The following is a 10,867-nucleotide window of genomic DNA, read 5'->3' as shown; positions in this document are numbered from 1 at the left end:
GTATGGGACAAAAAGCTGAATAATAAATCTAAGACTGAACATTTCTTGCTCTCATAGAATGGCTACAGTGGCATGATGACACAGAGCACACAGGACAGTAAGTACTCTCAGCATTGCCAGTTCTAGAAAACAGCACTGGAGTAGCCAGTAACATGTAATGAATATTGATTGCTAAATGCACCCAGTAGGAAGTGGAAGGAGTCCTCTCAGTGAAAGTTGGGGTTTTTATAAAGACCTAGATGTACAGGGAGGGTGTGTTTTTTTGTTTTGTTTTGTTGTTGTTGTTGTTGTTGTTGTGTTTTTTTTTTTTTGTGAGATTTGTCGTTTCCTTGTAGTATTCCTCTTCCCGCAATCAGTTTGTAAAACAAACACGGGAAATATGTACTTAATGAAAAAAAACTTTTCATTTTAAACCAGCTACATCATCAACGTCCAGAACGGTGAAAATGGAGTCTCCTGTTATGACGAGTGAAAGCGGCCCTGGCCACCACATCCCTTCCCCTGCAGTCACACCTTCCCACTCAACACCGATCCCCTCGCTCAACAAGTAAGGGATATTTTAGACACCTTCACATTTATATTGCGTGTTGATTGTTTTGTGTACCCCTGTTTGTCTGGAGATAATGATGGTTACAAGCACATATCATAATCCTATAATGTAGAATTACCTTTGACTGAATCTTCCATCCTCCTGCTTATGCTTCTTGAATGAGGAGTTTTTGCGGCTTCATCACACAGTCAATTTACTCTCTTTCAGTCATGTGACCAGTACTCACTTATCTGGATCGGCCCTTGCCATGAGTTCCTCCATGATAGTAAGTATGCATACATGGATGCACGTGGATGTGATTCCTCTGTTTTAATTTAATAACACATAGTCTGCCAAACGTGAGATACTCAGTTGTGTTATTTGATCTTTGGTTATTGGAATGCAGTGCACTAAGCTTTGAGGAATATCACTTTTTATTTATCAAGACATTGATGCCTTGAAATACAAATGGTTCTCCTCAGACATGCCTCTGCTCTTATCCTGTATCAGATGAGTAATGAGGAGAGCAGCAGCAACCTCCATGCCTTTTCATCATCATCATCAGCGAGTCAAGCTGTCAATCCCAGTCTTTCAACTCCACTTGCTGTCAGCAGCTCAAACACCAACAGTCTACACCCATCTGGAGCACCGGGACTAACTGCTAATGGCTCAAACACCACACTTTCAGCTGCAGGCAGCCGCACGGCGCCCCTGCTCACCACCACCTCTGGTAGGCTCATAGCTCCTCATATGAACCACATCCCCATGATGCAGGAACTCATTTAAAAAAATTCTTTTAAAAGGGCCTCTTCAACCCCTTATTTTGTTGTCAATAACTTTAATTCACAGTAAATATGTTTTGACACTTTTACTTCAGTAATAATTTAACCAATTCCTCCTCTGCCTCAGGTAAAGCTCCTCCCAACTTGGCTCAAGGAGTGCCACCTCTCCTAGCTAACCAGTACATCATGGGCCCTGGTGGCTTGCTCCCTGCTTATCCGGTAACCGTATTCTTTCCTAATCAGTTATTTACTTGTTGGTGTATTAATTAGACTCCTGAAGGTGTTTTCTTTTTTTTTTTAAGTAAAGAAGGGTTGTACTGCTAAAAATGGATGGGTGTGTTTCTCAGGTGACTAATCTGCACAGAATTGTTCAGCATCTTCATAGTGTCATCACTGTATTTGTATAATTTCTGTGCACCTTGCATGTAACAAAAGTGGATATGTTGAAATGAACAGTTAGGGCAGTGAGTTCACTCGTTATATTGGAGAGCTTTTCAGTGTTGACGATGACTGTGTTTTAGTAGGTTCTGATCAAACATGACGTCTGTGGAAAGCACTGAGAAACTGACTGAAGCTGGATAGAGAGTGAAACTAAAATGGAGTTTTAGACAAAAGGGTTGAGTACCAGCATGATACTAAATACTCACTTGTTTTTTTCCCCTCAATTATCTCTATTTCAACAGCAGATCTATGGATACGAGGACTTGCAGATGCTACAGTCCCGCCTTCCTATGGTAATGTCCCCCTAATGCTTATTACTTTGGTACTAGGATTTTTCTAAAATGAGCATGTGTTTTTTTTTTTTGTTTGTTTTTATATTACATTTCTGCTACCTTTTAATAAACTAATTCATAATCTTTATCTTCTCTCCTGTTGCACTGAGTATCAGCAATTTCAAAATCCAAGTAGCAGTTAAAGACAGGGTGCTAGAAAAGGCAACATAACAGGGAGCACTATGCTTGGCATTTTAATTATACTTCTTTCCCCCCTCTATCTATATAGGACTATTATGGTGTAACATTCCCTGGTACTACAGCTATTGTGCCTGGGAGAGATGGCCTGGCCAATAATCCATATTCTGGTAAGTCATATTTAGTGTTGAGCCAGAGTTTTAGTTGATCTCTGCTGAACTTGCATCACATTTTAAGCCATTAAGTCACACTGATACTGAACAATGGTCACAATTATTCACCATATCATAAAATATCACATCTGTTAATATCATTTTTCATGGTTAGCAGCATACTAAATGGATTTATGATATTAACATGGTGATTCTGACCTATCAACAATTGTGTGTTTTTTTTTTTTTGTTTTTTTTTGGTGGCCATTTCATGTTCGCATTCCAACAGCTGAATTTAAGCTGTACTTTTTCAACATGGCCTTTTCTTCCATTGTTTTCTGTCTAGGTGAGGCAACAAAGTTTGGCAGAAATGACTCTTTGTCTCCAGCTCCCCCAACCAGCCTGTCTATGGGGGTGCCGTCGCAGCCCCAGCAGGCACCGCAGGCAGGTACGCAGGGCCAGGGCCAGGGACAAAGCCAGAGTCAGCAAACACAGAACCAGGCCTTCCTCAACCCCGGTCTGCCCCCTGGCTATGGCTACACTGGTAAGGGAATGTAAAACTAAGTTTAATGAGGATTTTGCCAATGTCATTTGTAACAGCTCTCCTTTTTATAAAGAAAACTGTTCTCAGCATCATCTTATTGGTTTAAAATCTGTTGCAGTTTCAATGTTCTTTTCATTGCACTTGGCATTAATTTTCTACCTCATCTTCTTACAGGTCTGCCATACTACGCTGGTGTCCCTGGGGTGCCCTCAGCCTTCCAATACGGCCCCACCGTCTTTGTGCCTCCTGCTTCAGCCAAGCAGCCTGCAATGGGCCTGGCCAACCCCTCCAATCAGTACCACCAACAACATCAGCCCAGTTATGGACAGCATGCATATGGCACAGGTACAACCAGGACACAACAACAGCTCTGCACATTTTCTTCAAAGTCAAGTCATTGACGTTTTCTTGCAGTAGCTTTAGTTGATACAACTTTTGAATAGATTTAACTGACTTGAGCCTGTTTATGCCTATTTAACTATAACAGTACAGGATTATCTTAAACTATTCCTGCCTCACAAACTTATCACAGTAGAACAAACTGTTACAACTTGCCATGAAAAATACATGAGAAGGTTGTTTAATCCACTTCAGATAGTCTTGGTGGGTTTCAGGACAGTTACCTGTGTATCTGCTTTAGTGCTCAAAATTACCCAAGTTACTATCTTGTCTAGCCGTCCTTGGTAGGCTAGTGGTTAAAGCGCAGTGCTCTCGCTGCTGCGGCACGGGTTCGAGTCAGGGTTGTGTCAGAAGGGGCATCCGGCGTAAAACACGTGCCAAATGTCAACATGCGAATTGTCAGTGTGACGATTTGCTGTGGTGACCCCTAAATGGGAAAAGCCGAAAGTGACTTTCACTCTCTTGTCTGACACTGTATTACTGTCAGGTTATCTGTGGTGTTTCATGTCCAGTTTGGTACTGCTGTTTTGTGAGAGATGGGGTGTGCTTGTAAAAAGCATGGCAGAAGTGAAGTGTGAATAGTGTAGAGGGAGGGAAAAGAGAAGTCAGCTCCCAACCCTTTTTAAATTTACACAAAATGCTGCATGTGGAGTTAGGTCTGTGTGCGTGTGGATTATTTTTTTTTTTTTGCGCTTTGCTTTGCTGCATGCATGGCTGAAACCCCCCGCTGAAGTTGGACACAGCTCAATATAGACAGCTGACATTTTAGTCGGGTTACCTTACTGCCTCTCTCTCCCCTGCCCCCATCCCTCTTCTCCTCCCACCCTCTTTCCTCTTCCCCTTCTTCTCTTAATTTCATCTGTTGCCCTTCTTTCTCTTCCTGTCTCTTCCTTCTCCTCTGCTGACTCTGCCTACTATCTTCTTCTGTACTCTTCCTCCACCTCCTCCTTCAGCCTTTGATGACCTGTCTCAAGCCCACGGTGGAGAGTACAGTAAGGGAGGGTACGGAGGCTCTGCCCAGTCACAGGCCAAGTCAGCGGGCAGCGGCCCAGGGAAAGGTACACACACAACATGTGCGCACACTTGAGTAACACAGTCTCAGTGGGTGTTTTTTTTAGTGGGGAAAAACGGATGTACTCACAATTGCAGATGATGCTACAGTCAAGGGTGTTCTGGAGAAAGGTTTGTGTATATGCATGCGTGTGATTGCACTTCAGTGTGCACATACTTTCATGCCAAAGGGTGAAAAAAGTGAGAAACATGCCTCTGCATCTCCTTAATGTGCTTCTTCCTACTGGCTGGCCCCCCTCTTAACAGTGGAAATGAATAATCAGTTTTAATGTTCACTCATCAGCATTAGATTTTCTTCTCACCATTTTCTTCTCTCCTTTCTTGCTTTCGTCCCTTCCCTCTTAAATTCCCATCTTTTTCTTTGTCTGTTCTTTTCTCCCTCTCTCGATTCTCCTCTCAGCACCAGGACTGTCAGGGTCAGGTACCAGTGGAGGAGTGCCTGACATGGGAAGTTCCATCTACAGCAAAACACAGGTGAGTAACTTGCTGTCCTGTTGAAAAGTCTGTGTGATTAGGTGGAGGCGTAAGATGGTACTTGTCTTAAGTCACACTTGAATGGCTTTTCTTCACAGTAACTTTATAGTGTCAGATACATAAGCATGTATGTGAAATGTGCATGGTTTGCATATAGGAGTCAAATTCCATGTATGTTCAAATATACTTGGCCATTAAAGATGATTCTGATTCTATAATTTATTTCTAAGTCTATACTACATACATGTACTTTAATGTCTCCTGTCTTCTCTTGCTTCTCCTCAGTCATTTGACAAGCAGGGCTTTCACACGGGGACACCACCTCCCTTCAGCCTACCTTCAGCACTGGGGGGAACGGGGCCGCTGAACGCTGGGGGTGCTCCTGGCTATGCCCCTGCCCCCTTCCTACACATCCTGCCACCGCACCAACAGCCCCACTCCCAGATGCTGCACCATCACCTCACACAGGACGGACAGGTGAACTGAAGTCTCTGTATATACATAATATTCTGCCCACTCAGGGTTTCACCAAATTAGTTAGCATCATTAAATGTTTTGCAAATTTGAGTGTTTATCTGTGTTCAGTAATTAACTAAAAAGGACTAACTTGGGAGATTTTTCAGAAGCAGGAACCACATCCCTGGGACCAAAACTAGATCCTAGTTTTTGTAGTCAAGTGCTAGACAAGCAGAGTTACTCTCAATGTTTCTGGAAAAGTTCCCTGATTGTAAATGGCTGTTAAATTTAATAGAAAAAGGAAATTAAATAAACCTGTTAGTGTAGATAGCTGGGTTTAAATATGTTCGAGTGAATGGACCTTTTGCTGTCTGCAGGGTGGCCCTGGTCAGCGCAGTCAATCCAGCAGCATGCAGCAGAAAACCCAAGGCAGCAAGTCCAGCTACGGCAGCTCCCCCTACTGGGCCAACTGAGGAATGCGTCCTACTCCCCCTCCTCCAAAAGGCTGTGTGTGTGTGTGTCCATGTGTAAAGCTAAAACAAAGCAGACACACTACCCTCACAATGAGCAACCTTGGGCCTCCTCGCCCCACTCCCCCCACCTCCACAAGTCCTCATAAGTCTTTTGGGTTCTCTCCCTCCCCCTTTCAAAATTGGTTGTACATGTAAGATATTTTGGAAAACATTTTACATTAAGACAAAATAAGATGAGGATGATAGTGAGAGTGAGTGAACAAGAGAAATTATCACAAACTTCTGGAAGAAACCAGAAAAAAGGAAAAGGAGAGAGCTTAAGCACTGATTGCATATGAGGACATTTCAGATGGGGGTGGGGTTTATAATAACTAACTGCATCTCCTCTTGTTTTCTTTTTTTATACATAACTTTTTGAATGACCAGGCTCATTTCCCAAATTTTATTTTGTAGCTCCCTGTTTCTCTTGTCCTTCTGGAGAGCTGCCTACTCTTACTGTGTCACCTAACCTCTAAAGATAGACCTGCCCATCAAAATTTTATATTTTAATTTAATTTTAGCCCTTATTTCCCTCAAAATAAAAGTTCTGAGAAGTTGGAACTCTCTTGCCAGAGTCTTTGTGTTTCGTGTATGCATGTATATCTAGACTGTCCAGGAAATTCAGACCAAAGCTTTCCAATTTAATTGCACAGTGTCCAAGGTTATACAAAACTTGGCAAAACCTGTCGATCATAGGACAGCTGCACTGGTGGTCAGATACAGCTGTTTGATCTACAGGTAATTTGTACATTAATGGCTCTTTTTTTTTTTTGGATACCTTTTGTCTTTTTTCTCTCAGAATCCATGGAAAATATAGTTCTATATAATTAACTTGTATAAGTTTGTACTTTAAATTTGCAAGGTTGTGTGAAAGTTAACCTGTTTTACAAAAAAGAATATTCCCTGAAACTGAAATGCACATTTCTGTCATCTGGTTACCAGAAGTGTGTTCACTAAAACTGTGTTTTAAGCCAGTTGGCCATATGGCGGCCCAGCTTGAGTGAGACACAGGTGGCTTTCTGATTACAGTGCATACATTATTAGACGGCTTCTGTTCCCTAGAAAGTCATATTCCATGATCTCATTAACATGACAAAAACAAGGTAAGGAAGATGAAATGGCTTTTGATTTTTACATTTTATTTATTCCTTGGCTCTACACAGGAAAAGCTTTTACTGTAAATATGACAAAGGAGAAAAATACCAGTTAAGCAGTTTTAATGAGTTACAGCTGTCCAGGAATTTATTTGGTCAGGACAAGAATACAGTCATGCAGAACAAGGGTGGATAGCTGTGGAAAGACAATGTTGTGATTGTGAAGGCAAACCAAGATATTCTGTTTATGATTGTCACGGTTCTGTTTGCCATGTTGAATGAAGTAACTCGGGTTCATGTTTATTAATGAGGTTGTAGTTAAAAGTGGTGTTGTACAGGACTACATTATATTCAGAGGTGTATTTAATATTCTGACCATGTATGTAGCTGGGGAGGACAAAAAGATAGACACCTCTGAATATAGCGTAGTCCAATACAACAACACCTTTAACTATGAGCTTAATAATAAACATATAATTGAATTTATACGTTTATGGTAATTTCACCAAAAACTGAAACATTTTGAGCTTCATAAACACAGGTGTTAAGGCGGAAATGTTGGAATGAAAGTGCATACAATTGCACAAGTGTACCTAATAATGTGGTTGGTGAGTGTATAGCTTTAGTATCAGACAGCGCTCACCTGAGGAGTGATCGGTTTCCTCAGTCATTTAAATAGTTGCTCAAACTAGTGGCTGGGTAAGCAATAGTTCTTTTGATTTTAGCTTTTGAATAGTTTTGATGATTTATTGTAATAGAATTTGCAAAGATATTTTCTTAAATAATTTGGTTATTTTTAAATGTCGCCATTAAATACCACAAAACCTGCTGACAAATGGAACAAATTCTGCTGGGATCATCACTTCATCCTATTAAAAATTACTTTTTACCCTGCCGATTTGACAACACCACACACATTCCCAGTGACACCAAGGTACTACATGTGTTTTTATGTTCAAATATTTGATTTATGTCAAGGATGTTTGACAGTCATAAAGAGAGAAGGATGGTTGTGCAATAAAAACTCCCATAATGCATGAAGTAGTGAAACTGAGCACACAGTTTCAGTGCAGATAATGTTTAGGAACAGATGAGTGATTAACACTTTTAAAAGTGTACATGGCCATGTGGAAATGTGGAAAGAATTCAAATGCAATATCCTATTTGTAATTTTTTCAGCCACCACCAGATGGGAATATATAGCCATGCACTGTATATTTAAGTCTTATGAAGTAATTTACTGGGTGCATACACAGGAGTTCTTTTATTGACATGTGAGGCCTGACAAGGTAAACAATGAATAGGTAAATTAAAAGAAGGTATGCAAACACTTATATGTTGACCTGTTCTTAAGTCAAACCTGACACTGTTCTCACGTTGTTGGAGTTGTTAGAAACTACGTGTTTTTTAAGTGGTAACACACATTACTGAATGAGAAGGGGGGAAATTAGAATTAACAGTACTCACAAAGAGAGGGTGAAAGTTTGACTATAGTGCTCTGTCTGTCTCTCCCTTCTTCCATCTCTGTCCACTGAATGTAGAGAGTGTGTAAACCCCTCAGAATAGCCTATATAACATTTGCATGTGACCAACAAAGAAGGGGGGAGGAAGAAGAGAAAGGTGGTGGGGTTCAGAATAGATAGGGTGGATAGTTGGTGAGTGGCAGGTGCTATTGTGGCCTACGTGCAGGAGTCTACAGCAACAGGGGCAAATGTCAAAGTGAAGTTGAAAGGTCAACCTTAACTCCCTGGAAGCCCACCCTGTATGAGAAACGGATAAGGTGGGGGGGGGTCAAAAAGATGGATGGGCTCAATGAAGAAAGATACAGTGCAGGTCAAAGCACATTCTGGTGAACCAAAGGCAGGCTCTACAGAAAAGAATGGATTCCAGATTAATTATAAAAAAAACAATACAGACAAAAAAGAAAACATCTGGAAAGGAAAGTAAATGATAGAAGGTGAAGGAGAAGCCATGATGGATAAACAAGGAGACTTGAGAATAAGGTGAGGAGAAGCAGTGGTGTATGGGAAATTCAAGATGCATTTAAATAGGGGCAAATACTGTATATTTGATAACACCCCATCTTGATGGGACAAGAAAATCATGTAGGAGGTTCCCCTCAAGAAGTGCTGGGTTTGATACTGAATGGACAAATTAGCTGTGTCCTTGATGAATAAAGCTAGTTGGCCATAGTTGCCTATTGGGGCCTTCTATTGTGTTGTATTATGGGGGTTTTCCTAAGTTGTGGTTGGCTTGAACACATGATGCACCCTGTTATTTAAATGAAGAGGCACAGGAATGCATACAGGAATGTCCCTCAAAGTGTTTGTTGACACTCGTGACTGCTCCTCTCTCTGATGTTGAGAAAGACGCTTTGTTGGGGTTCATTCCATTCTCTCCCTGGAAAAAACACTCGGGGAGCTGTGAGGCTGTCATGCAGGATATTGTGACAGTTTAGACCTGAATAGAAATTGCGGGCCCTGATGATCAAGCCAGCCTCGTGACCTGGGTACTTGATTTGGATACTCAAATCAATTTCTGCTGTGTTTTGTCTCCTCCTTTCCTTTTTTCTATAAATTTCAAGCCCTTCCATCTGGCTGAATAGAGAAAGATCACTGGGTGTTTTTTAAGCTCCCTTTGATCTCCATCTGGGGGACCATGAGATGTTCTTGTCGCCCTACTTGTTTTGAAATGTGACAGCAGGATCCATTCAGCAAGAAATTGGCTGCAATTAGTGCAATTATGCTGATTTTCACTTGTGTCCCATGCAGAACAGAGTTTTCGCTGTGCACGGAGACATCCACCGGAAAACTGCTGCAAAACAAAAACCCATCAATCAACAAAGGCTGTGAATGAAAGGCTCAACTGCAGATAATACTGGCCACATTCCATAATGACAAAGTTTAGTCAGCTGTGACCTGTGTTGAGATCGGGGGGCATGACATATAGAGCTTCACTGATAGAGGCAGTACGCCCATTAAGAAGGGCAGAAGGCCTAATTGGCATTGGTGAGTAACCATTCCTAAAATAAGATCATCTGTGAGGTTGCTTGCATTATGATAGTGTTGCACACACCCGAATTCAGCTCATGTCTGGGGTTTTAGCAGTGGCAAAGCCATCTATATTGTTAGCTGTAAATCATGACAGTTGTAAAGGCAGAAAGAATCATCACATTCATAAAGTTGAAAGACATTTGGGTAATTTATAGAAGGAAAAAGTCATGCCTTCTCTGAATAATGTCTGTGGCTGCTTCTCAGTGGATGACGACTGAGGTGGTGGTCATAGTTTGCCCAATTTTACATTGGTATGTCTAAGTCAATATTGCCCAGGAGACTGACAAGGCTTGCATTCAACAGCAGATTGCAAGGGAAGCAGCATCCAAAATGTCATGCGTCCGCTTGTTAACCGGTGAACCTTTTATGGGGGGAAATGTGACACACTGGCAAACATCTCACTCACTTACTGAAAACATGCACGACCGTTGATGGTTAAAGAAGAGCTGTGCTGTTTCAGTCAAAAATATGGACTCTTCTGGTGGCTACTAGCACAAAATAAACCTTGAAAGTAAAACAGAGAGCAGTTTTGACTGGTATTGACTGTCTAAATACCAAAAGATGCTATAATCATCTAAACATTCAAGATATTTTCAAGATGTTTTCATAGCAAAGTATGAACATTCCTAAGAGTAGCATCATTCATAATGCCAAATATTTAATCATCTCATGTTTGATAAACCAATTTTACATCATAATTTATTGCATTTACATAGCCTACGTCTTTGTCAGAATTACAACATTTATGATTAATAGCGGTCTTAGAACTTTTTTCAGTTGTATTTGATATATTTATGAAGGATGTTATACCAGGATTACACAGGAAGACTCCTTCAGGAACTCATAAGCTCCCCCCCCCCCACCCACCACACACCCACTCCGGGCTAGGG

The 10,867-nt window shown here is 41.2% G+C and overlaps 2 protein-coding genes across 4 annotated transcripts in view; both read left to right on the top strand.

Annotated features, from left to right (window-relative positions):
- Positions 1–23, top strand: part of LOC109961534 (ubiquitin-associated protein 2-like) — a 7,649-nt gene extending 7,626 nt beyond the window's left edge. Inside the window, exon 17 of the mRNA XM_020602414.1 lies at positions 16–23. Coding sequence (XP_020458070.1) covers positions 16–23 — 8 coding nt within the window. The remainder of the gene's footprint in view (positions 1–15) is intronic.
- LOC109961603 (ubiquitin-associated protein 2-like) lies at positions 7–5,845 on the top strand. 3 transcript variants are annotated; one of them, XM_020602548.1, is made up of 13 exons: positions 7–97; positions 418–547; positions 758–815; positions 1,040–1,259; positions 1,439–1,530; positions 1,998–2,045; positions 2,314–2,392; positions 2,721–2,918; positions 3,093–3,263; positions 4,271–4,375; positions 4,789–4,862; positions 5,148–5,339; positions 5,696–5,845. In XM_020602548.1, the coding sequence occupies exons 1-13, from the start codon at positions 73–75 to the stop codon at positions 5,789–5,791; spliced, it is 1,488 nt and encodes a 495-aa protein (XP_020458204.1). In that variant the 5' UTR covers positions 7–72; the 3' UTR covers positions 5,792–5,845. The 3 variants fall into 3 exon arrangements, with proteins under 3 accessions (XP_020458204.1, XP_020458203.1, XP_020458205.1); XM_020602547.1 differs by having other exon boundaries at positions 1,995–2,045; XM_020602549.1 differs by lacking the exon at positions 4,271–4,375 and having other exon boundaries at positions 1,995–2,045.
- Positions 5,846–10,867: the final 5,022 nt, after the last annotated feature.

Source organism: Monopterus albus, unplaced genomic scaffold (assembly GCF_001952655.1).
Source record: "Monopterus albus unplaced genomic scaffold, M_albus_1.0 scaffold56.1, whole genome shotgun sequence".
NCBI classification, from domain to species: Eukaryota; Metazoa; Chordata; class Actinopteri; order Synbranchiformes; family Synbranchidae; genus Monopterus; species Monopterus albus.
This window is presented reverse-complemented; position numbering and strand designations above follow the sequence as displayed.